Genomic DNA, 26717 nt, shown 5'->3' on the forward strand with positions numbered 1-26717 from the left:
TCCCTTGATGGAGGCACATGTTTGCGTATTCTCACACATACCTCGTGCCATTTCCCTCCTGGTGTCCTGAAGGTGAAGACAACCACTCCCTGTTCACTTGAGAGAACCAGTGAGGGCAAAGGAACCCTGAGGTGCTGAGGCATTTACTGAGAAAACCAACATGAGTATCCTTTTAGAAAGAAACATGAGGGTCTCGCATGTTAAATCAGCTCCAAGGTTGCCCTTGGGTAGTTCTTAACTAAGTTTCTCCAAGTAATTAACTCGGAAACATCTGGAGTTTTCAATCTGGAGTTGACATATTGTCAAACCTAAGAAAGGTGCTTGAGCAATGCAAACTAGTAAGGCCTCCACTCAGCAAAGATCTTAGCAAATTCCCCATTGGATGCTTTACTAGGAGTTTAAGCACCTGCTTACCTTCTTCTTTGACACACCAATCACTGAGACAAGAGCTCCTACCTGCGTTAGAAGATCAAACTAGGATGATCACACCAGTCCTCACAAAGGGCCATTAGGAACACAGGAGATGGTCTTAAGTAGGAGTTATGTCCTTTGTTGAGCTGAGTTATTTGAAAGAAAACATCCAATTTCAAACATGTTGCAGTGATTTGGGCACTCCTGACTGCCCAAGCCAACAGAGGACATCAAAAGGCATATAACTTCACGGATAGAAGTGAACATATATGACCACCTCAGCTCTAACCGCTTTCAGAGGGGGAGTGTATTCTCTCAAGGGCAATGCTGGACTCAGACCAAAGACATAGATCTGTGAAGTACCCTAAGATGCTCTCCCAGTTCCTCTAGGTCCATCATCACTAGGGTTTTAGCCATCTTTTCTAACTAAAAATGAGATTATGTCCTCAAACAGTGAAGCCATACTGCTGGGACAAAAGCTGTTCATACTGTTAAAGCTGCACCACCACAGCGACCCTGCTGGCTTTATCATCTCTGAGTATGGCTGAGGTCATGCAGTTGAAGTCTGTTTCAGGTTGAGGTATATTCCTCTGCATATTTGAGGCAGCAGCAGAAGATGAAAAGGGTGAAGCATTTTAGAACAGGCCTGTTTCTGCAAGTGTCAAAATTTATGTTTTAATGAATGTTTTTTCTCTTGTCTTCATTTTGTCCATAGTCATGAAAACCGTGGTGTCTACAGGTGCTGCCAGGGAAGGGAGCCATTTCTAAGGCATGCAAGATTTAGGTTTCAATTTTTCTTCCAAATTCCCTAGGGAGAAAAGATGCTGACAGAGACAGCTGAAAATCTAATTAGAGAAGAGCTGCAGCCACTGTTTCCCCTGTCTTTTTCATTTGCCTTGGCCTTTCCTGTTTTGTTTTAAAACCCTTTGAACTGGAAATACATTTTCCATTCAGTAAGATCCAGGCTATAACACTTCTCTAAAAATGCCACATTTTGAAAAGCTGACATTTAAAATTCTAGCTTAGGAAGTGGGAGAAAAAAGTCAGGAAAACAAAAAGAGTGTGTTTTGACTTGTTCTAATGTTTTATATGTGCCAGGTAAGAGCATGGGCAGAAAAAGACAGGAAGAGAAAGGGGGTGAGCCAAAAATCAAAACATTTCCCACACAGCCCACACCTGATCTACACCAGCCCCAGCTGCCTCTGTCACAGGCAGCTCTCCAGATCTGCTTGCAAGTGGCTATTTTACCAAGCGAAGTTTTATTCTGCAACAATTTGATGCAGATACATACATCTTGTGAAAACCTCTCCTGTTCCAGAAGTTTTTCCAGCTTCTCATCATTTTGACAAGGCCAATACCACATGATAGGGGTTTTCTGAAGCTTTTAGCTTGGATAAAGCAGACAGAAGACTCCCTGCATTACTTTGGAAGCCACAGCAAAGCACTTGGATGCTATAAGCACTAAACTTTGGGCAGCCTCTCTGGCCTTCATTGTAAGAGGTCTTTAATGCCAATGCTCTTAGGCATCAGGGGAGAAATTTAACAAGTAGGCTGCTTGTGGTGATACCTCTGCATTCGGCTCCTGTATTCTAATCACACTAAGCTAGTCAGCCAACAATTGCCATAGCTGAAAAAAATGGAAGTACTTTTGATGGATGTTTTTCACCTTGAACTAGGTATATGCAATATGCACAAGCTTGGATATAACCTGAAGTACACTGCAATCTGGATACAGGCTTTAGTCTAGCCAAAGACTTAAGCAGATGCTGAACTTTAAGCACACCAGTACTCTTTTTAGCATGAAAAGAAGCCCTGGTAATTAAAAACAAGTTTCCCAAGGCCCTGTATTATGTCCTTTACCTATACAATATTTGTTACTAAAATGTAAATCAGATATTAACTATTTTCTAAGGGATTTTCTCATTAAATGTCCAAGGGGGTTCCAAGTATACACAAAAGATTCTCCTCCCTCCTTCCCCTCCCTGCCCTCCCCAAGCCAAATGTGCATTTTACCTGTATCTTGCCAAAAGAATAGAAGTCTAGAGCTTACAGAAGACCTGGATGTGAAGCTTCCTGCATCAGGGTATATCAAGAAACAGATCATACAGTTTGTGACAATAGTTTTACACTTTGATTACTTTTATCCAGCTCTCAATATTTTAGTGTATGTGAGTGTATCCCACCTAGCAGGATTCTCTCTCAAACACTATGTTTGAATCTTGCCCAGAAGGTTGTAATAATGAATTTCCTTATTGACTTCCAGTATTTGTTTCTAAATGGAAGTAATAAAACAATGAAATACAGTTCAAGGTTTTTAATTTTGATTTGCATATTTCAGATTCCATTTTTAAGTCTTTAGTTATGCACTGGTTTGTGCATTTTCCTTCCAGATGTTGGTAGTGGATTTAATTAACCTTTGCAAGAGACAGATACTACTGTGGTTGAGTTGTCTTCGTGAATTAATGCTTTGTGCTTTCTTTAGATTAATGCTTTTCCTGCTTTGGCATTTTCCTGTTACCATCAGAAAACATCCATCAAAGATTATTTCCATTGCAACTGAATATCTGTGCATGGGATAACTTTAGTCTAGGTCTGTTTAAAGCATATCCTTAATTTTAAACAGCTATTCAAGTCCAACTTGATCAAGTACTGAAAAACATGTTTTCCCATGTAAATTCCTGCTTTCAAAGAGATGCTTTTAACTTTTTAAAATCAGAAACTGAATAGAAATGTGTCTTTTACCAGAGAAAATAGCTTGATATTTTTCAAATATACTTCTTTTTCTACACCAAAGCAGTTAATTGTACTAATCAAATCATTCATTCTGACTGCCAGTTGTGCCAGCTCAACTCAACCATGAGCTTTTTCTGCAGGACTAGACCTGTGCTCTACAGGAATCAATAAGCACAACCTCTCAGCATTATGCAGAACATTTCAACTTGTGTGACTGTAAGTGCATTAGAAGACTGAAGCACTGTATGTCATCATGAAGGTGAGGTCAACTTTCATACATTTTCATGGAATTTCAGCAGTGAATTTAAAACTGCATGAAAGGCTCCGATTTTTCCCAACCAGCTTGTAATTATCAGTAATACAGAAAATGCAATTATAATTCAGATGACAGTGGTATGGAGGAGGGGATGTACTGATATTTCATCTGTGTGTTATTAACAGGAACGTGGTGGTGGTAGTGAGATAAACAGCCATGATGAGCATATGCATTGAAAGTTAGGATGAAGGTTTCGTATTTCTGTAGTCATTTCTAACTAACTTGTGATATCAAAAGAGCTAACACAGTAGGATACCACAAAAAATACGGACTATGCTTTTATGTACTGCTAGCCTTGCATCTTTAATTTGAGCATATCAACTATCAAAATAATCCTAAACTCATCTCCAGAGGTTTCAGCTGAATTGAACTCTGAATTGCACCGAACAACAGTGCTGAGGTGGGAAATGTTAATGGTATTGTCCCTCCAGCAGGATCTCCAAGCTCATTAAATGTACCTGAGATATAACATACTTTGTACAGCCATTTATTAACATTGTCATTGCAGAAAACCATAGTGGTCTTTAGAAAATTCAGGGCTCTGTTTGTATATTCACATGGTAAGAGAGAGTTCTCTGGCCTCATGAACATTCAGCACATAAATGAAAGGCATGGAAGGCAAGAGGAAGAAAGTAAAGCTCTGTTTTCAAATGAGGGAATAAAAAACCAGAAAGGCTAAGTTTCTTACTCAAGGTGATGCAGAATGATCTCAGAGTGAGGTTCAGGAATGACTTCAGATTGCCTAAATTCTAGCCCATGGCCAAAACTGTAGGAACAAATGAGCTTTCCCCACGTATTAGTCTAATCCAAACATCATATAGCAGCAGCAAGCAGTCCAAAGCAAGCCAGAATCTACTCCCAGTGGAGTGACTTTGTCAAGTGAGAACACAGGCAGACCTGGAATGTCAAAGAGGTTTGGCTGTCATTTTACCAAGATATAAAATAAATTAGAGGAGGCAGTTTCTCTGTGAATTATCTGTAATGAAACAGCCAAAGCCCTGAACCTTTCTGCCCTCAATGTCGTTACTGTCCATTTCCTCAGCAAAGATGTATGAGCAACCAGATGAAACAAGTTTGAAAGCCATTGTGTTGAACACCGTTGTTCTGGGGGCTGCAGCTTTCTGTGTCTCCACTGAAGCTGTACAGCAAGCACAAGTGTCTGATGTTCATACAAATAACTCAAACACACAAATAACAATTGGGTTTGCAAGGGGCAAGAAACCTACACGACCATGTGATGAGGAAGGCACACAGAAACAACACCTGCTTAATAACATTCCTCTGTTTTCTACAGCAGAGCAGCAGCATCTGTCGAGGACACTGGGCTGAAGAACTTCAGTAGGAAAACTGGCTTTGTGATTCCTGGTTTTGGGTTCCTTTTGTTGCTGTTCAAAAATAAAGGATTCAGGTTTAGGCTGAGAAACAACTCTGTTGTTGCAGTGTGAGAGGTACCAGCCATGGGTCTGAGCAAACAGCCCTGGCCAGGGCAAGGATTAACCTTTAAACTGGCAGCATTTTGAAGCAATAGCAAAATTTTCTTTTAAGCATAACTAGTTTTCTCCTGTCCTGCCATGTAATGACAAAGATGCTGTTGCTATTCTCCTTAGCTCAACAGAAATTTAAGAGCAAAATTACCAGCTTAAGTATGGTACTCTGCTTATTAAACACTTCCATAATGCTTCGTACAATGGGACGCAAGCTAATTAAAAAAGGAAATATTGATGCTTCCTGGCTGTTGTCACCCAGTAGGAGTATCATGATGATTATACCCAGATTAATAGGAGAACTAATCTGGACAAACCTTTCCAATAACAGGAACAAATTTAATAAGTGCAATGTGACTTTGCAAACTGTTTTTAAGAAGTCATACTGAAATCCTAAAAGGTGATAGGAAAGTCAGACCACTTTGGAAAGCATTCTTACATTCAGATCATTTAAACATGAGCTGTTGGTTGGTTTTGCTTTTAATGATATTTATATGCTGCCAGATAGAAATGCTTTACAGGCAAATTTTATGTGAGTCAGGGTTAGAGAAACTGGGACAGAATCCCATCTCTCAGAAACCAGCAATGCTCTATGCACTGCTGGTTTTGGTGCCTGCCCCCTCTCCACTTGCACAGACTTCAGTGATTAGTTTCCTTTTGTGTCTTCTTCAATAGCAAAACACTTCTGAATGCCTTGTCCTTGTTGCTCTTCAGACAGCTTTTACTGACATTGTGTTATTGTCAGAATGACACAGTTCCAGCCCTCAGCATCACCACAGGCACAAGCAGGCTCTACAAGAAAACCATGAACTGTGGTTCCTTTCCCTGAATCCCACACCTGAATGAAAAAAATCAGTTTTCTTCCGCTGCCATTTGCCTCTCCCTATGTTTTTAGTAAGCCACTACAGAGACACAGTGACTTTTCAGGGCCTCTAGTGAGTCTACCTCTGCAGCTTATTCTTCTTTTCAGACCCAGGCGGGTCTTTAGATGGAGCAGAAATCCCTAGAAAGATAATAGGAGTACAAATCTAAAACAGACTCTTGTACCTTGGATCACCAGCTTCTTTTATTTTTTTTTTTTTCCTGCAGGTCAAGTGGAGTATAGGCATGAAAAAAGAGAACTGGGAGGCTGCAGTGTATGGAACAGCTCTGCAGATCTGAAGGTTTAAACAAACTATCTCAGAGGGATACAGGAGATGTTAAGGTGCAAAGGGACTACAACATAAGCAAAGACTGCTGTTTCTTTACAACCTAAAAGACAGTAACTTTGACACAAGCGAAAGGAAGAGTCCTCACACCAGGGTGTAGCACTTAAAAATACTGATCACCACTCCAGGAGACAAGATTTGAATAGAACACACTTTCTTCATATGCAATTGTGAAAAACCTCACATGCATACACAGATATATCCAGCCTTTTTTAGCTTGCCTGGTACCTTCTCTTCAGCAAAAATGGAGTGGCAGAGATTCTGCAGATGCTAAACATCCTGGATTGTACTATGCTGTATACTTGTGCAGGGCAGAACTAAACAGAAAGTAGCAAGTTCTTCATTTATGATGCTTCTGCTTTGTTTGCAAGGGAAAGAAATTTCCCTTTCAAAAGTGGGGTTGGACTAAATCTCCAGGGATCCCTTTCCAACCTCAATTGTTCTGTGATCCTATGATAATAGTATCTATTCTAGAAAGGGGTGGTTGCTCTTTTGCTAGGTTAACTTTTCTAATGAGTGTGAATTTTTGTTACCAAAACAGTTAATTTGGGAAATGAAATAGTCTATGTACAATTATGAGGCTATAACCACTGTTTATTTTCCCATAGCTTGCATACAGCTGGGAAAATTTTCTTTGCTGAATATTTCTTTTGCTGCAACATCAGCCCAAAGTCATTGTCAGACTGGGTCAAATTCACCCAAAGGTTTTGTCTGTTGCTCTGTAAACTCTTTATATTGTCAAATCTAGAAGCAGGAGGTCAAGATTCATCTAGCAGGGAGAGTAATCAGAAATGTTGGAAGTTTATCAATACTATTTCAGCCCTCGGAGCAATTCCTAATGTCTTCCTTATCAGATATACTGAAAGAAGGGCCCCTTTTAGATGTTCTCAGAAGCTGACTCACTCATGAAAACATACTACTCATGAAAACATACTTCATGTACTCCCTGATACAGAGCATGAGAAAGACACCACCTAATGGAGAAGGTGTTGCTTCCAGACTCTGGAGAATACTGAAGCAGGGCTATCAAAAAAGATCAGAATCAACAGAAAAGACAGGACAATTCACAGCAGATCCCTGTATGACAGAATGGCCAGGGTATTCTTACAGGACAGATGTGCTGAAATACAGAAGGAAGAGCAGGACATTTGTCCCAAGTTTCCCATATTGTGGGGGATTGCCTCCCCCCTGACTATTGTAATAATTCTTTGATAGTTTTGTGACTGACTTCTCAGACTACCCATCTCCTTCTCTCAATCTGTTTTAAAATTTTGCTGAGAATAGAAAAGTGATACAATGAACACTTTTTATTTTTTTTTCCATTTTTTTTTAAAGCCTGAAGACTTTTAATCTTGTTTTGGACTTTTTATTCTTCATCTTTAAACACAGAAATCAATAATTTATCCAGATGCAGTTATATGTTTATATGTTGTGACAGAATGTACACTAGCAATGTTGTATGGCTGTCACTACTGAAATAAAGTGGCCACATTTCGGAGAAAATCAACATTCAGCTCAAACAACTGCTTCAAGTTAGCTATGATTTATTATATGTTATTGCCTTTACAAATCAAGACACCTGTTTGCTGGGGAAAGCATCAATAACAGAGATGTAAAAACCCCAACACACCCCTACAAAACTCAGCTCTAGAGGTCATCCTCATTTCTCTTTCCTCACTGCAGATGACATTTACTACAGAGAGGGTCAGAAGTAATTTCCATGAATGCTCTAAGCTGTAAAGGGATGTACGTTGTCGCCTAGTGTAAAAGCATAGTTGTTTTAGGATTTATTGGCCAGCTATACAGTAAAAAGGGCAGAAGTTTAAAGAAATTAGATTGGATAAGGAAAAAAGATAAAATAGTTACTTCGTGAATGCTATTATTTGGGCACCTACAATTAAGCATAGATAAAGAAGTGCTGAGAAAGAAAAACAGGCAAAAAGATTTTAAATGCTTTTTTCTAAGGGTTCAGAAATAGAGGGAGCAGAACAATGAAATATCTAGTTAAGTTACAGATGTAACAAAAACACAGGCTCTGACCAGAGTCTGAATCAGCTTCATATTTGCAATCAATTTCAGACTAAATGCTGTTGATGGCATCTTGATATTTCATCCACAAACACCTAAACAGTATGTACCAGGGACAGATCTGCACATGTACTTTTAGTGATGTTCGGTTGAAAGTCAGCGGCAAGTAAAAATTGAAATTCCATTTCAAACACAGCAAGAAATCAAAAGCACAGTTAAGGGTGGGGATCAAGATTAAAATCTGCACTCTCCAGTTCTACTGTGAAATTCCCAAAACAAACCACTTCCCAGTCTTTATAAGCTTCTTCCAGCTATTATCCTATGTACTGCAATACTCTCATCATCTCCATGCATCATCTGTTACATTTTAGAGCAAGCTCCACCAGCTACATTGTGAAGCTGACAGACTTTATCCCACCCTCTCTTGGTCCACACCTCTTCACCACTTTGCAAACTTTGGCATGAATCAGACTCAAATAGAGCCATGGGCCTGGGATACAGCATAAAAATAGAACCCACCTCTTCCAGCTGCACCAGGAAAGTGACATTGTGTCCTTGCTCAGCTGTCAGTTTGCCATCAGATGTGATTATGCGAAGGCCCTGGGGGGCTTTGCCAGGACATTGCTGTGGTTTTGCTGTGTACCGTTCTCTCACACCATCCGTGCAGTTATTAGAAACAACTTTCCGGTATCTGAAAAGGAAAAGAGACTCTGTGGAAGATACTGACAGGGAGCATAACAGGGTTAACTGGGAACAGGGAGGCATTTTTGTGGTTTCTTTTGAATAAAACAGATTCCCAAATGTATTTGAGCATTTGTCTCAGCCAAGCATTCCTTATGTGCTTAACAAATAGTTAATATTGTTGTTAATGGCAGGTAATATTTTCTTGCATAGCATACCTATACACCACATTAATTAATTCCTAAATTAATAAACTGTCTAAACCATAAAATTATATGATGACCTATGTTATATATTAAATAACACTAAAGTTATAAATAAATTAAATACACATTCAGTATGGAATTGTATTCAATTATTATACTGTTAGGCATAGTTTAACAGCTTTTTTTCCACATGCTTTCCACTTCTCATCAGTTGTGAGGCAACTCTAAAGATGCAACCCCCAAGAGCTACAAAAATAAGGGTTGAATTAGAAAGCAAATTCTGCCTGTCTTTGAGTGTACAAAACACCAAAACACAGCTTGTGTTCCTTTCTTTGCTTTAATCACTTGCATCAGAAATGAAGTTTGAGGGCAGTATCTTAACTTATACTACATCTTCCACTGACTTCCAATAGGGCCAAAGAATAACCAGCAGTCAGGCTAGATGCCCATCTCTTACTTCACATATAAATCAGTTTCATCTCTTTCCTCTAATTTATCTTCCACCATTTCTCCCTCACCTCATCCCACATGATTTTAAGAGGAGTCTTTTCAGAGACTTTAGTGATTTGGCCTTTGCCTTACAGTTTTCCCCCCAAGCTTCTTTAAGGCATCATTTTTCAGAGAAAGTTCTGGACCATCCATGATGGAGATCTGGAGTGCCAGACTGCACCCTAAAAAAATCAGTGAAGAAGACATTCCAAGGGCTTCAGTCATCTTTGAGACACCTATAATAAATGCAATCTGTAGTTGTCATTGGGTTTAAGCTCATATGGGCGCTTTAGCTAAATAAAGTCTGGTGTGCCACTTACCCAGTGCTGTTGAGGTAACTCTGCCCGAGGCTACAGTCTTTCGATAAGGAAGATGGGTTATACCAAAATGCTGGTAAACACTGCCCATTGCTGTGACGTTCATATCCATAATCACTGTTTTAGCATTAAAAGAAAGTGCCACACAAGAAAACAAAAGAACAGACACAGGTATTATTAGCTCATGCTCTCCACTATTGATACAAGTTTTGATTTTCCTCAACCCCTTTACTAGGACTTCTGATGTTTTATTGATAGAGCAGATTCTTCATCCCTCTTTTAGCTTTTTTTTGGGGCAGGGGTAGAGTCACCTTGTAAATGTCCCAGTATAAATAAGCAGAACCAGACCAGGTAGTTTATGAGCTATTGTGTTAAGCATTCTCCCTCTACAGTCTAACAGTGCTTCTCAGGTTCAGCTCCAGATTCAAACATAAAAGCTAGAGATCTAAGATAAGTTCAATCACTGCTGTCTCAGTCACACCTTAGAAAACTGAGGTGTTAAACAGTTGATTGTATTTGGAAAGTATATCACATGAGCTATAGAGGAAAATATACAGCCCTGAGAGAGCTCTCAGCTGAAGGCATTAAGAATGTATTTGGTAATGGAAAAGGAGGCTGCAATCTTCAATTCTACTTTTGTTTGAAGAGGAAATGTTAACAAAAATCAGGTATTAGAAACAATGAGTCAAACTGTAATCTTTTATCCCAATTTGGAATTAGCTATGACTAAATTTGCTTTGGTTCCACTGAACAACAAGTTCAAATTGGTTTTGATTCCAGGTAAACAAAGGATCTATAAAAACTGTTATTGTGGAACAAAGAAAAAACCAAAAAACCTCTTTAATCAGTATTCCATTCACATGTGGGTTTAGTCTCCAGCCATTGAATAATGAGGACTGTTTGGTTGGAACATAATTCTTATTCCTTTTACTAAGCTTTCTCCATAGCCATAACAGAGAAGTTAATGGGATGTCATTTCTGAGAACTGCTACACAGACTGCACCAGCTCCATTCCAATATTCCAGTTGCAATTTGATCCTTGATCTTAAAACGGCACTTCTTTGCAAAGCACTTTTTTTGCTTATTATCTTTAATGTCTTGGTATCAAGTAGCTTGATATTCTAAGAAAAGAGGATTAAGGCAACATTAGATTATGTGATTAAAGGCTTATCTCTGTGTATGTAACAAGACAGAGAGGAAAAACAGGAGGCAGAGAAACCCCAATAACCTGATCAGAGCCAGTGGAACCTCTGACCCAGCATCTCCCAGGGCTCTCACAGGACAGCCATCAGCCCATGGCCAGGGTGAGACCTACTAGATCGTCAACAGAAGAGGTTCTCCCTAGATCACTTTGCAGGTCACTGAGTGGGATTCCTGCACACAGCGGTATGGGGCTCATTATGCCATGTCAGGGAAGAGCATCTGGTGTCTCCATGGCTGTTTTCCTGGGTGAGGGGCTATCTCTTCTCTGTGTGCATGTGGCGGTCTAGGTCTCAGCAGCCAGGCTTGGACCATGAGTCACAGGGATCCATGTGCCCACACTGCCAGCAACGGGACTGACTGGAGCATGTGCAGACTGTGCAGGCGAGCACCAAGCCAGATAAGCCAATGAGTAGGATAAAAGACTTGGGAGCTAGGTGTTGCTGTAGTCCTAAGCCTGGGCTGGACACTAGGTCTGTGAGTTGGCTATTGGAAAGACCACGAGGTCTGGGGGAAAGGCTAGTGGTGTAAAGCCATATAGGTCTGGACCTGCTTGTGAGACCTGTTATGTATGTGTCTGTCTACGCACGAGGCACCTAGGGATATCCAATTGTCAGCAACTGGGGATACAAGGTGTCCAGGGGCTAGATACTGGACAGACCTGGTTGTCTAAGACCAGGCACTGGTGGGATCAATATTGTATGTATGTTTATAGTGCAAACATTTTCCAGAAATGGGATTTGATCTTGATCAACCAGAGAGAGGAACAGGATGACAACAACTGGTGTTTGTGTGAGTGTTATATTTTCCATTTGTGCTGGTTTGTACACCAGACATGTACATATGTGTACAAGTACTGTGCGTGCATGCATACGTGTGCCTATCAGGAACAAACGCTCAAACTTGCTACGGCTTGTGTCGGGGACATGGAGCTATGGGAGCCTCACCTCTATCAGGCTGCTGGATACAGCATCTCCTAATAGGCAACAGTGCAATTAATCGTATTTGTAGAATAATATTACAAGAAGAATAATGCTTAACATAATGAAGACTTCTTTCAAAAGTCTTTTTCTTTCTGTACCAAGGCATGATAGCTTAAAATAAAAATCTGATGAATCACTATAAGACAATTTTAAGAGGTCTGGTACTGATATAAGATATGAGAGCAAGGAAAAAAAGGAGAGAATATTTCGCAATATGTTTTTGTTAAAACTTCTTATGCTTGTTATCAAAATCAGAACATTGAAAAGAATTTTTTCACCACTTTTTACTCCTGACTGCAATTTTTCCTTCTGAATCTAGAAAATAAATGTTTTGAGGTAATCTAAAAAAAAGAGAAATTAAAAAGATGACATTAAGCAAAAGCAAATTAAAACTGCATATCATGTGGGAAAACTAGACATCTATTAGACTGCATTACTGTTGCAAAGGAACATTTTAGCAGATGTGGTGCTGGGGGTATCTACAACAAGTAATTGAGAACATACCCTAGGAAACAGCAAGGAAGTAGATGACCTAAATGGTCTTTTCCTCAGCTACTTGATTGAATTTTCATCAATCTGTTTACTCAGATGCTAGTGGCTGGATGTAGTTTAATTGCTTTGGAAGCATCAGCCAGTCTATTCTCCCACTGCCATGTGCTTCTCTAATCATCCTTGTTGGAATACGAACACTATAGCTGCAGAATATACTTCATAACAAAGAATAACACCATTCTGATTTGCTTAGAGAAAACAAATATTTACGTACAAGTGGGACTCCTGTATTTTTGTAATTCGTTTGTCAACACTCTGTAGCACTGTATTCCTAAGTTATAACGTGTCACTAATTAAAAAGCTGTAACACTGCACACCCACAATGTTCTGTAAATAGTTAGGTGAAAACAAAACAAAACAATACAGTGAAATTTGCCTCAGAGGGGATCAGTACCCACAGTCCAATTTAATGAAGTAGTATTAGTCTGGAATTTCTTACTATACACACGTCTAGACTCATGCCATAATTTTAGTCCTTACTAGTATCTGCACATCTGGACAAGCCAAGCTTGACTTAACTAGGCTTGACTATACTTGGATCGTATTTCTCAAAGACAAGAGAATGAAATCATAGGATTTTCCACAGCAGAAATAGTTCTAAGATAGAAGTTTCACAGTGTTGTTTTCAGGCTTGCAAATTGTCTGGCTCATTAAGGCCCTGCAGAAATGTCATCCCAGTAAATGACATGAATTGCTGTTCCATATCTCTCTACAGATGCATCAGCCGCCCGTTCACCTCCACAGTCTTGGAATCTAATAAATTCCTTGGCTACAGCCTGGTGCACACAGAACACTGATGTTGACAACAAATTGCTGCCTACAATTTGGCACACCAGGCTTTGTAGCAATCAACAAGCATTAGCATGAATTGGATTGCCGTAGCACGAGCCAGTATAGCAAAACCTGGAGACAGGGAAGGCATCAGCTTTAGACTGCAATCAGCTAGCTAAGCCATTGCCTGGTAACTGGGAATTGGAATTTACATATATTGATGATATTTTGTGCCTGCCTGAAAGGAACTCAGATGAAATAGATAATGTACCTCTCAAAAAAGAGTGGAGCATTTATCAGCAGGGTTTGTTTTATCCACATGAAGTAGCCTGTCTTACAGCTCTCACTGATGATGGTTTTACCCTGGCCAATTTTACTGGTTTAAACTGGAATCCAATTTGTCTTAGTCAAGTAGGATTGCAAATCTTTCTCTGTAATTACAGACAGATAAGAATTCATTCCACAACTTCTGTGTCCCTGCCCAAAGCCCATGGTAAATTCCCTTATCTAAGATCATTTGCTGCACAGGTAGTAATAAAAAGAAAAGAAATCCCTTAAGAAAGTTTGCAGTTTGAATGCAGGCCTGACAAACTTAGTATCATGGAAAAACTGTAAACCCCTGTGAAATTATCAAAATCCCACTGTTTTAAGATATAGAAATAAGTCAGATGAGTGAATGCTGTGCTCAGACATTCTAAAAATTGAGATAAGTTAACATGTAACAGGACTTAACACTAACAGCTTCACCTTAAGGTCAACTATGCCAGAACTGAAAATGCTACTTGTGGTTTGGTATGCTGTGCTTTGAAAGTTTCTAGACATTAAATAGGGTGGAATTGAGGTATCTGTGATTATAGTCACCTTTGAAGTGCAGTTTCCAAAAGCCCTTGTGGAAAAAATAGCGGCAGCCACAGGCCTTGAAAAGTCTTATCGCCTTTTTATTCACTTGATACTATTGCCTAATATTGAAGTACTATGCAAGTATAATTTGTGTTAAAGGGTAGCTGTGCTTGCTTCCCTGTTCTATAGGATCTGACATGAGATCTGTCTCAGAGAAGGATGGATTCAGCTGAAGTTTAAATTATGAATCTATGAAAGCATATGATTATAACTGCATCACAGTATGTGGAGTCACGCTATACCAGCTTATGTGAACAGCGAACCTAAAATCCCCAGAATGTTTCCAGTAAATCCATGCCTGGTAGAAATCTAGGCCCCTAAAGATGCAGGGACACTTCATCAACTTAGCATAGTGAGTCTGTATTTTCCACAAGAATTCAAAATTAACTAAAAATTAATTCAAAATTACTACTCCTTTAGCTAATCAAACCCACCTCAGTGATAAAGCAAAGTTAGTTAACCTAAGGATGCAAATGTATGCGTATTTCCAAGCTAGCCCCTGCAACATTGTCTGAACTGGTGAGTGGGACCACACACAGCTGACAGGCTGGTCACACTCAGTACCTGCCTCTGCCTCCCCACACTTTGTCAGGATGGTTTCTTATGATGCAGGACTCCGTAGTTTTAGCAGAAGAACCAAACCTAGCAGGCGGGTCTGTCATTTAAGTGCCAGACAATAAAAAAAGAGCAAGCCAGATCCTCGCTGATATCGGTGAAATAAATAGACCTGATTCCCAGTTGCACTAAGGCTCCATTATGCCTCTCCGGCTATCCAAAGTCACCAGTGCCAGCATCAACAGGTTTATACTTCCCACGAAGGTGTGAGATATGGGAATACCGATAGAAGAAGCCCTCAGTATTAATGACAGTGGGTTCAGGGGAAAGACTGACGGCGAGATGCTTAACTCAAAGTTTCTATTAAAGGGCTTGGGAGACAGGTAGCTGAAGGATGAACACCAGCAAAGATTTCCATCTGTGTCTGGGAGGTGTTTCTACTGAAGAGAGATTGCCGTAATAATGCTCAGACGGCAGGAAGGAACACAATGTAAGGAAACCGGGGAAATTAATGCTTTAATAACACAGAAGTAACGGTGTCATCCATTTACCCAAATCAATGAAATGAAGAAGGACATCCTCGTTTCCAGGCCGTTGCTAGGGCAGACAGCGCAGGGCTCCGGCACAGCCCCACTGCCCCTATTCCTGAAGCTCTACTGCCCCCTGGCTGTGAGCCTCCGCCCCTGCACGGAGAACAAATCCTGCCGCTTCAGCCCCGGCCACTGCCACTTCTGCTTCCAGCCCATGGTAAGAGATGTCTGCTGTCGGCAGAGTTCGGGTTCCCAAGGCTAGATAAACTACAGTCATTTCTAATGTCACTCAGTTTTGTTGCTGTGTAAAACAATAAACAAATGTGCCCTTTTCTCTCAGAAAGAGCTACCATGGGCTGAATACAGATGTGAAATGAACCTGGAGTTCTATGATATTACCAGCAGAAAAAAACCCCAACAAACCTTATAAAATCTATATGTCTTTTATAACTGGCATTTTTTCCCACTGAACTGATAAAAAAGCACTCACAGGATTAACAGCAATAACTTTCCCCCGCCACCACTTGACCACAAAGATACTTTTTTTTTTTAACTCCAATCTCTGACAAACTTAGATAATGAAATTTTCTCCATACAAATTCAGTTTTCAGATAGCAAAGAAAGTCCTGCTCTGGGGCAGGGATTGTTGTCTTCTTCAATTCTGTATATAAGTGTGAGTCCTGTAACCATTGATGTTAACACAAAAAGCTGCTCAATTCATTTCAAGACTGCAAAATCAAGTCAGCAGCCAGCTAAGAGGCTTCTCCCTGCCTGGGGGATACATGTCCCCTTCAGTCTCCTTCAATTAAAAGCCCTGCCCAGCAAGAAAAGAGAGAAATGGAAAAATCAAAAGCACTGCTGAAATGTTGTTAGTGAGGATGATGAAAGCGTGTCTTCCTTTTTCAGGAAGGACCCCATGGAGGACATCCTTCCACAGCAAGAATTCATTCACCAGTTTTCCTCCAAACGCTACTTTGAATCAACTTCTGCAGGGTGCATCAGCAGCGCAGCCCAGCGCAGAGTTAAACAAGGCAGGCACTGAATGCTACGGCACAAAGCGGCAGCTTTGCCTTTCTTAGCAAAGTGAAACCGGACAGAAATTAAGTAGAGCCAGCAGAACTGCTTTTTTCTTGCCATCTCTTTTCTCCTTCCTTGGTAAACCTCCATCTTCTGTTCCCTGTGGCTTTTCGGCCCTTCTCTGGCAACTGTATGTAAAACTATGCTCCTGACTGTATTAAATAGATAAATAGGTGATTAATATTCCTGGTAAATATTTCTGAACTGAATTCTTAAAGCAATAATTCAGTCTTTTTTCCTCAGAGGTGGTGGGGAAGAAAGCTGAAACCAATAAAGTAAAAATCCATAGCTGAGGACTGTAGGAATAGCAAGAGCTCAGAGAGAATTGGAGGGGATCAGGACAGTCTGCTCTACACCAGCAGTGATATCATCATCAGGAGGAAGGCACTTCTACGTCAGGAAGGCTTTCTACCAGTCAGCTCAGCACAGAGACCTGCAGTATTTCTGAGGGTGTTTTTCTCAGGCTGCTTTTAACAAGGTGACTTTTGCACAGTCCTAGTTTTGCCTCTTCCAACAGATTTGAAGGGTCTTGTTGGGGCATGTGAACTGCAAACGTCTGTCGTACATCCCCAACCATCCAAGCTTTCTCTTAGAGATTCTGTCACAACCCAGCAGACCTTTTGGAGAAAGTCTCCTCAAAGTGAATGCAAAAGAAATAAAAACATGTTTCCCCCATCAAATGTCACTGTGATACTTTTGTCCTGTACCTAGCAACAAAGTTTTGTAGTAGCAAACCAGACAATCCATTTCAATGAAATAAAATCATACTTTTCAGACAGAGAGAAGTTCAGGAAGGAAAGCATATTTTTATCAGAAGTGTTCCATGAGTGTCTGTACCTTACAAGTGTCAATCCCATCAGTTATTTTCTTGACACTGAGCAGGAGCTTAGTACTGCATGTTCTACAAGAGGGTCAAAACCTTCAGGGAATTTCCTCCCTATTTGTATCTCTTTTCCAGTTGGCTGTTTTGGGTTGTTTTTTTTTTTTACAAGAGATATGTTAAATGGTTGAAATCCAGGACCTTTGGGCCCCCAAATGAACTACACACAGGACTTGAGGTATCTGCTCCATAACAAAGAACTCACTGGAAGATGGGGAAATCATCAGAAAACCATATTCAGAGAATCAATGCCCAAGTATGCTCATAATTCTTAATGTTTGGTGCAAGTGGATTTACATTTTTGACACATGGAAAAGCCTCCTGTGATTCTGTGTTTTTATATAGAAAAATTGGTATTACTACAATTATGGGAGGGTGAGAAGGGAAATGCTGTAAATTTCCATGGTCCTGGGGGGAACTCCTATAGCAAGAAACAAAATATTTGTGAGATTAACCTCTTCAGGGTGTCTGTTACAGATTCTGGGTTTAATTAATAACATGGCATAGATCTAGCTGAGTAAGGCACAAAGAGGGCTTACTAGCACTGCCCAAGATGCACCATTTCTCTCTTCTGAGATACTCAGGACTCTCTCTGACTTGGAGAAGACAGGTGATAGAGAGATTTCAATAATGTGGTTCCTGCCTTTTTTGTGCAAATTGCCGTGAGTCTGCAGGAATCTTGAAATTAAACTAGAAGCTGAACGTGTTACCAAGCCATTCATAACTCACCGATAGACTCTTTTCCATAGCATAAAGCTGAGGAGAAAAGGCCTCAGAAGGAGATTAACCCAAATCATGAAGGCAATGTCTGTTGGATGCTATCAAACATGATGGTCCAGATATAACAAAGGACCCAGGAATTCCCTAGATATCTGATTTCCAGAAGCTGAAGGCCGACTTTGCATATGCATATATTTACTTTTACACATATATACGTGTGTGTATGCATGAAGAATTTATTTTTTACACACACTACGTATGTCTTAATTACTACTTTCACAGCATCTCTGGTCATTGCTGAGGTTAGATGTGCTAAATGGACCTTTTATCTTAATGCTGCACAGAGCTCAGATGTGACCTCCAAAACAGTCTGTTCAGCATCAGTTTCGTGGGAGCCTCAGCAGATTACAGGTAGCTATTACACCTTTCCTTCTTTTGACATACCTGCACCATCAGGAAGCAACCTATTTGGCCACTTACATGTTTATTAATTTCTACTCTCTGCAAGCTCTGCATTGGTGTGGTAGAAAGGACACTGTTCTTGTGCCCATTGCTCACCAGTCGAAGTCTGCCTCTGTGCACACGCATGGCTCCGAGGTCATAGCCCCAGCATATTTTCCTTGCATGCATTTCTTCTCTGACTTGCGCTTCCTGTAGATCCTTTTTGCTCCCATGATGCAAGCTTCTCCCTGGAAACAAAACCAAAAATACCTTTCTGTGACACCCACCAGGCTATTTTTTTCACTTAGTTTTCCAAGCCTCTGCAATGGGATCTGTGACTCAAAGGAAGAGGATGGCAAGTCAAATGCCATGTCAGTACACTGGTGCTAATTAAAGCTACTGAAGCTTTAACTGAAACTAAAACAGCTTTTCCAATACACACTAAGAAATGATCTGAGGTTGCTTATATATTTGTTCTAAAGCCAATAAGCAATTGATTCGGGCCCATTTCTCACTTATAGATTAGGTTTCAGCAAGTGAAAACACAGCCTGATCCCTCTGCAATCTAAGAAACAGAGCAGGTCTACTTCTTTGGTCTGACCTCTTTAGCAATAGTTTTGTTCAGCAGAAACTAGTAATACATGTATATGTAGATATTTTCTATGGACTATGAGTTCAGGTTTTACAGGGTTTGACTTGTTATGTGGATGCTAAAACTTCCTTGTCTTTTTCCCTTCTATCTTCAGCACCCTGCTAAATATTTCTACCTAGGGAAAAAGGCTCAGCCTTGTAATCTCAATAGAAAGCAAATGAAAAGGCAAGAGTCCACAGCAACCTTCCTAAAAATAGTTCTGCAAGCTCCAAAGCCAATATCCTCAAAGATATGCTGCAAATCCTTGGCATTTTTGCTTATGCAAGCACAAGAAAGTAAAGAACAAATACAGTGGGGTCTTACTTGTTACCTTTTACTGTTCAAATCACTGTAGGAAAGAGAAACTTTCCATGGCTTTGATTTGCCCATGAAACAGAAGGGCCTGAATGGCAACTGGTGTAAAATACTGTGCCTCCTTGAATTTCAAGGAAACTGTACTGATTTGAACATCTAAAGATCTAAGTCATAACCGGTATTTTTAGTGCAGAGTTGTGCCTTGTGTGAGCAGCTACTCTGAGTCAAGCTACTTTCATTTCATATTCATTATTAAATTCTTGCCCAGCAAGAGATATACAGAAAGACAGCCTTTGATGATATAAATGGGTGTTTCGCTTTAGACTTCAGTAGAGCCTGTGGAGTTTATGTAACCACAGGATCTGGGTCATATTTTATTCTAACTTGATATAACACAGGCTGTTGTGTCAAACTTGGCAAAGCTGGGAAGGTGCCCCAAGGCAGGTGCAGGCACTGTGCAGAGCACCTTACCTTACTTAAGCAATGGTTCTGGGAGTGATGCAGCAGCTGCATCCAGGATGCAAGGGACAGGGCACAGGGCCCCAAGGAACTGAGGAATAAAGTGTCTTGACTCCCACAGCAGAATTACCACTGCTGGGAAAGACAGAACAAGGATGAAACCAAGTGAGTAAGAAATGAGGCTAAGAGGGCAAGAATTGGAGAAACAAGTGTGAGAGCAACCAGGAGGACCTTAAGACACTGAGGCTCTGAGGACAGAAAGATGTTGAGGAAGAGAAAGGAGGCAAGGACAGGGGAACTGGATGGGAGATGTAAGAATGAAGGAGTTCAGGCCTCTTTCACTGGCAGAGCTTCTGCTGTTGTTTCATTCTTCAACTCTGGATAAGTCTGAGCTAATTGCCTACATGGACAATCAAACCCAAAAGACAGCTGTCCATCCTTCGGGGATCACAGAGTGCAATCTGTGGCCAACACAACTATGTAATGAAACAGGCTCATCCAGTTAAGAAACAATCTGATACACCAAACTAACAGGAAAAGACATTGGATCATGCTGATCTTTCCCAGCCTCCTTGCTTCTCACCTGGCTATGGAGTTGCCAAGGCCTGTAGTCCTCTTCTGCACACCTCCGATCAAAAATGGACTTGTAGTCTACTTTCACCAGCTGCCACTCCGAGCGGTGGCTGAAATGTCCAAACACTCTACAGAATACAGCAGAAAGAGCATGCAGTAAAAGGTAGAACCAGATGGAGCCTGGTAGTTACAGAAGTATGGTCACCCACAAATTTTCAACAGAGATTAATTGCTTTAGGAGTGCCAGTCCTACAGATTTTCGCTTGACTGACATAATCAAAGTGAAATTTAGGCTGCTAAATATCTACAACACTCTTAAAAATTGCATGTAGCCTTTATTCTGTGGAACAAGATCCTCCTACTTGCATCAATCCCCAAATCGACTAAACATATAAGACTTGACATGGGGTTTGAGACAGTTATACCTATACGAGTTTGGTATCTCAGTTGTAAGTTTTAGGAATCCCTTCCACACAAATTAAAGTCAGAACCTGAACGGAACATCCTACATACATCTCTATTAAGTTGTGTCAGTTTCCAGCCACATGTTCTGTTTATTACTGATCAGTCCATTTTTTACAGACAGCAACTGAATTTTTCTCCTGTTTTTGCAAATCTGATCTCAGGCAAAATGTCACAGTTTCTGGCAGGGTGAATCCAGATTTATGCACCATGCAGAACTCAGCATACCACACTGAAACTAATCATAATTTTTCATGAGTCAGCCTCTTGGCAACATTTTGTCATTCATTTCTGCAAAAGAATGTCTTCATTTTTCCGTGTCTCAGTTAAATAGAAAGTAGCAGCAAAAACACAGTTATAAAAATACCCCACCATTTTTCTTTCAAATATTCATCTGTCAAGAGTAACTCTGCTTTTAATCACCTTCAATTTGAAGAGTCAGGTTTCATGGTGGTAACCTAAGTGATAATGTTTTTGCAGCATGCAAGGAACCATGTTGTCATTCCCTCAATCATATCACAAATAAACATTGATGATTTAGCAAGAGAAGACCGCATACTCCTGGCTTCAGATCGTACTTGGTTTGGTCCCCAACCAGAAATGCTATTGTGTTGTGAACAGCCTTATAAGACATTTATGGTGCAGTTCTCATCAACAGTAGAATGGTGGCATGCTCACTTACGTCATGATGAGAGTCTCCTCTCCAGGTTCCCCTAAAACTCCATCTACAAACAGTGGGAGGGATGTGAAACTGTATTTGCTCCAAGATCTCCCTTCATCAAAACTTAACCTAGTGGAGAAAGCAGAATTAGTGCCTTCTTTCCCTACTCTCCTCCTACTTTACTTGAGGAGACTCTCTAGTCCACTACAGCTGCTATAGAGAAGTGGGAAGCAGCTTCTGTTCTTGGATACTGCATTTTTAGTCCTTTAAATAACTTTTTGGGGAAGCATTATAAGAGCATCGATCAAGGTTGTTTGGCATTTGGCAACCCTTGGCCAATAATTAAGTGATAGAAACTAATAAAGTTACCTTAGAGATTGACGGTTTAAGGGCAAAATGTAGCCTAGGGCGAGGATATTTTAAAAATAAGCAAGTGATTTTGAGCTTCATATTTTTGGGTGCCCAACATAAGACATTTTAAGGAGGTTAGATTGCTGAAGCACAAGAGCTTTGCCTCTTCTGACCAGCAGTCTTCCCTGTAGTGGGTCTAAGTGAAAGCTTGGAACCACTCATAATTTCTTAAGACTTAGGTCTATGTGTTTCAGATGTTGATATGACACTGACTGTAGAGGAAGTGAATTATGCAAAACAGCATAAAACTATATTCTACCTACCACAAAAACTCAAAAGTGCTACCTAGCGAGGACACTTTTGCTTTATTGGCTGAATCTATTCAACAAAATTCTGGTTTGTAAGTGCTGCTTGCCACACAGAAAACGAGTTCATCAACAATTTTGAAAACAAAGAGTAATTTGGTAACTTAATAAGAGACAAAGGCATAATCCAGATACATATTACATACATAAACAACTCAAGAAATCAAGTTGTGGAATTACATTGACAATATCTCAGATCTGGCCAAGCTGAAACTATGTAAATTGGAATTGCCAGGATATCTAAGCTTTATCTGAGTTAATATTTGCCAGTATCTTAACTGATCTTTTCTAGATTGTAGTTACAGAAAACTCTAGATGCAGCCTGTTTACCTCCTGGCATTTGAAAAGAGGGACAGCAGATATTTAGCACAGATGGAATCATTACCAGAGATGTCTGATAGGCAGAGACGTGTGTTTCATCGCAACCAGTACTCCACCTTGATCCAGGTACAGAACACTGTGCTCTTCCTCAAAGATCTGGAAAACAAAGCACATATATTTAAACCTATTTTCCTTAGTATCAAGAAAATGTCATCATTCTTTGAGTACAATCATGACAGAGGACTGATATACACTGAGGAAGTTACAGAGTAGAGGAAGACATTCTGTATAGAGACAGTTCCTGGGTTTCGTTTTTTATTGTTTGGGTTTGGTTTCATTTTGTTGTTGTTGTTGTTCTGGGGGTTTTTTTGGTGTTTTTTGTTAATTTTTTTGTTTGTTTTTCCAGGTCCTTGTAAAATGCATTCTGCCTCTGCTTGACAGAAAGTTAGAAACATGAATTTTTGCCAGGATCAGCAATTTCCCCCTTTCAATGACTTGGGTTTTTTTAAAGAAGAACTTCATGCGTTTGCACCTATCTGGCCCTGTCTCACAGAATTGACGTAGGTGGAAAGATGTGAGCTGGTCAAACACTGTAAAATATTTAGATTCTTTGAATATCAAGTATTTAAAGATACTTTATTTTCCTTTGTCTTCTTTTGTATTGGCTTTCTGCAAACATCTGCTCTCCAGTTTATATAGCAGCATTTGTCAGTCTGGGAAAGTCACTCTTTCTCTCCATGACTTGATATGCCATGCAGAAAACAGGGTAATAGAACTTCCAGTCCTGAAGATAAACACATTAAAGGGTAGCAATGCTTTGTTAACAGGTGGGATTCCACTAAATATTAGGAACTGGATTTAACTTCCTCATCCAGTTTCCTTTCACAATTAATGGAGAGAGAGGTAGCTTCAGAAAGAAGATGAGCTAAATTATGTCTTTTTCTCCATTAGCTTAAGAGCAAGGCAAAATAATCTGTTTATATGGACACTGAACTTTGGACAACTCAACTTCGGTGAAATGACTCCCACAGGGAGTGACGGAAAGTAGACCAGTACGACTGCTGATTCTTGGGGAAGTATTATCATGGAAGGAGAGAAAAATGGTTTGATTGGTACAAAGGATGTACAGTAGTAAAATAAAATGCATTCTCTCCCTTTAGGATTCATATTTTAATGTGTTTTCTTTGCTACAGGTTTAAATTGAAGTTAAATTATGAGTAGAATTATAAACATAATTTTCTGTTATATGAAGTATAACAACTTATTCAATCTTTTTCTTTGAGCATCTCTCTACCTCTCAGAAGGGAAGTTTACCCTTTTGTAAAGACCTGCAAAAAGCTACTTTGAACCAAAAGAAACAAACATTGAGTTTGAATCTACATTTATGATATTTTCCTAGATTACTATTTAAAACTGTGATTCTGCGTCATTTACCTGTCTCCAAGTGTTCCCAGCATCAGAAGAAACAAACATGCTGATGTCATTGTCTGATAGTTCAGTGCCTATATTACCTGTAAGATAAGCATTGATTAGTGATGCAACACTCTAAGAAACAGTAGAATTAGCAAATCAGAGGAGTTTTTATTTAACTTTTGCAATTATAGAACTTCTAGTTTTGGTAAGAGAAAGAGCAGGAAGGGAAAGACTTTCAGTTTGAAGAAAATATATATAAAAGAATCAATCCATACAGCTCTACACACCTATATATGCAAATCAAATGCCCTGATTTGAATCTTATGTTTATGACAGTAGAGGACTAGAAGTGGTCTCCTTGGTCTTGAAGGCCAGTTTCCTTAAAAAAACATGTCAAGTTGAAATAAGGACTAGCCTGCCCTACTTCCCAATACTGGTGGTGTGACACCCCACAAGACACAACACCCTCCAGACCCATCATAAACTCAAGATTCTGTCAGTGTTTGCACATCATACACAGGCAATCTTTAAATGTTTCGTACCTGAAGCTACAATAATACTGGGGGCAGTGTCTCGACTGGCGATGTTTCCTGAGGTATAGGGATTCTCTGAGACCTTCAGGTGAAGATGAAGGGAGCAATAGGGCTATGGAGAAAGGGAAAATAAAAGTAAAAAGTAGACACAACATGAAATGCATGCTTCTCTTTCTACAGGCTTAGAAATACATAGTGCCTTTCTGTACTACTTCCTAATCGTTGCATTCAGGCACCCCTTGAGAGACATGGCCACTGTCCTGGTTTGGTTGCGAGAGCTTTGTTATCATTTCCTGATGCAACATGTTCCCGCTGGGAAACTGATTCACTAAGCTGAAACCCACTCGCAAGGACAAGATCTTTGAGGCTATACCCACAAAGGAGGCAACCAGGTTTGCAAGGGCAGGCAACGGTCTGCCTGGCTCCCCTGGCTCCTAGCTTTCTGGAGAAGCAAGCAAGGCAGGAGTTATGATGAAGTGACTCTCAGAGCAGCAGTGCCCAAGCTCTCTCTGCAACAAGAAGCAATTTAACCCTATCAGTGTGATGCTGAGTCATCACCAATTAGCCATGAGAAACAACTTAATTCAGACAGTGTCATACCATTTCTTGACACATGACTCTGTTCTGCACTGCACTAGGAAGAAATACCAGGACTGGAAAGTGTCAGTTTAAAAGTTGTTTAAAACAATGCTTCATCACCCCCTCTGGATGTGGCCTTTGAGATTTCAATACAAATACATCCATAGAAACCTCACCTATTTGTTATTGATTTTGTATGTCAGGTACTGGGATATGACAGGAATGGTACAGAATAAATCAGCTAAGCAACAAGGTAAGACAGACAGGCAGATTTCCAAAGTTGCCATTACAATTCCTTTCAAATCCGTAGTGTGATAATTTCTGAAAATATTTTTATAATTTTGCTTTCTCTTGGGTTTTATTTTCAGTACTTTTTTCTTCCAAACCTCATGAAGAACCCTTCATGAAGCATTCTAAGGGAAGGGAAGTGGAAAAATACTGGCAAGAAAACCTGAAGCAAACTAACCCAGCTGAGGGGGACATCACACAGGAACACAAACATAGCAAAGCCCAAGCTTTAGCTTGCACAGCTCTGCAAGGTGAGCAGAAGAGGTTATGCAGAAAGACCTTCAGGCTCTAAGGAGGCAGGTCTTTCTGTCTAATATCAGCTGCCTAAAGGCTAGACCTGCAGCCCCAGTAGTTTTGTAGGCTTTAATTGCAGGACACCTAGCCCCATAAGTCACTGGAGCAAGACGACTTATTTATGCCTTCTCAAAGTAGGTGTCTATGACACTGAAAGGAAAATCCCCCTGTGGAGAACAGCAGGGGTGCTTTTTGGCAAAGGCAAATGAGGGTGGTGAGGAGGGATGGAAACTGTCACTTACGTGAGACAGGAAAAGCGGGCATGAGTTGTGCAGAAGGGAACACAACCTGCCAAGTGGAATGTACTGAGCAGCCTAACGCTAACTGACAGCCTTGTGAGGGCAGCCGCTGGAGCAGCCTGGGGGCGCAGAGAGGGAGTGGAAACCAAATCGAGCTGACATGCATGCAGGAAGTGGAAGAGCATTGCAAGAGCATGAATTCTTTCCTTTTACATTTTTATACGTTGTGAAAAGACTAAATACAGAACATATTTTTTAAACATACTCCAAGCCCACTTTAGCATTTTCAAGACAGTAGCTAATGGCAGCAGCTCAGCCAATTCCCCACTCTGACAGAGATTAGCCCTCATTAGACTCAAATCTATGTGCTACCAGAGGTTTTCATTTCAAATTGTCTCATTTCAAAGATACAGTACACAGAAATGGAATATATATCTGAAATATCAAAAGCCAGGTCACCTGTCTAAACAGAGCAATGGGATTTCTAGTGGCCTAACTTCTTATCGGTTGGAGTGCAGTAGTGCTTCTAGTCTCTAGTGACAATTGGGTATAGTGTAAAACACAGCGTCTCCACTCTAGCCAGACATCTAAAGTTACTTCCCATGGCCATCTCACATCCTTACTGTGGCAGCATTCTCTTCTCCATCCCTGGCGTACACCTTCTCCATCTATATCCATATATAGTTCACCTACAGATATTTATCCAGACCGGTTTGTGTTCCATCACATTGTTGGTCCCTTTGTGTTCTTC

At 40.3% G+C, this 26717-nt stretch overlaps 1 protein-coding gene across 4 annotated transcripts in view; it reads right to left on the bottom strand.

The window, feature by feature from the left end:
• SORCS1 (sortilin related VPS10 domain containing receptor 1) overlaps positions 1-26717 on the bottom strand; it is a 304516-nt gene that overhangs the window by 35278 nt on the left and 242521 nt on the right. For all 4 annotated transcript variants that reach the window (XM_037400891.1, XM_037400890.1, XM_037400889.1 and 1 more), the window contains exons 11-18: positions 24576-24678; positions 24055-24131; positions 22685-22776; positions 21605-21712; positions 20471-20588; positions 18600-18730; positions 9877-9990; positions 8700-8871 (exon numbers count right to left, since the gene is read on the bottom strand). In XM_037400891.1, the coding sequence (XP_037256788.1) occupies positions 8700-8871; positions 9877-9990; positions 18600-18730; positions 20471-20588; positions 21605-21712; positions 22685-22776; positions 24055-24131; positions 24576-24678 (915 nt within the window). The remainder of the gene's footprint in view (positions 1-8699; positions 8872-9876; positions 9991-18599; positions 18731-20470; positions 20589-21604; positions 21713-22684; positions 22777-24054; positions 24132-24575; positions 24679-26717) is intronic.

Source organism: Falco rusticolus, chromosome 9, assembly GCF_015220075.1.
Source record: "Falco rusticolus isolate bFalRus1 chromosome 9, bFalRus1.pri, whole genome shotgun sequence".
NCBI classification, from domain to species: Eukaryota; Metazoa; Chordata; class Aves; order Falconiformes; family Falconidae; genus Falco; species Falco rusticolus.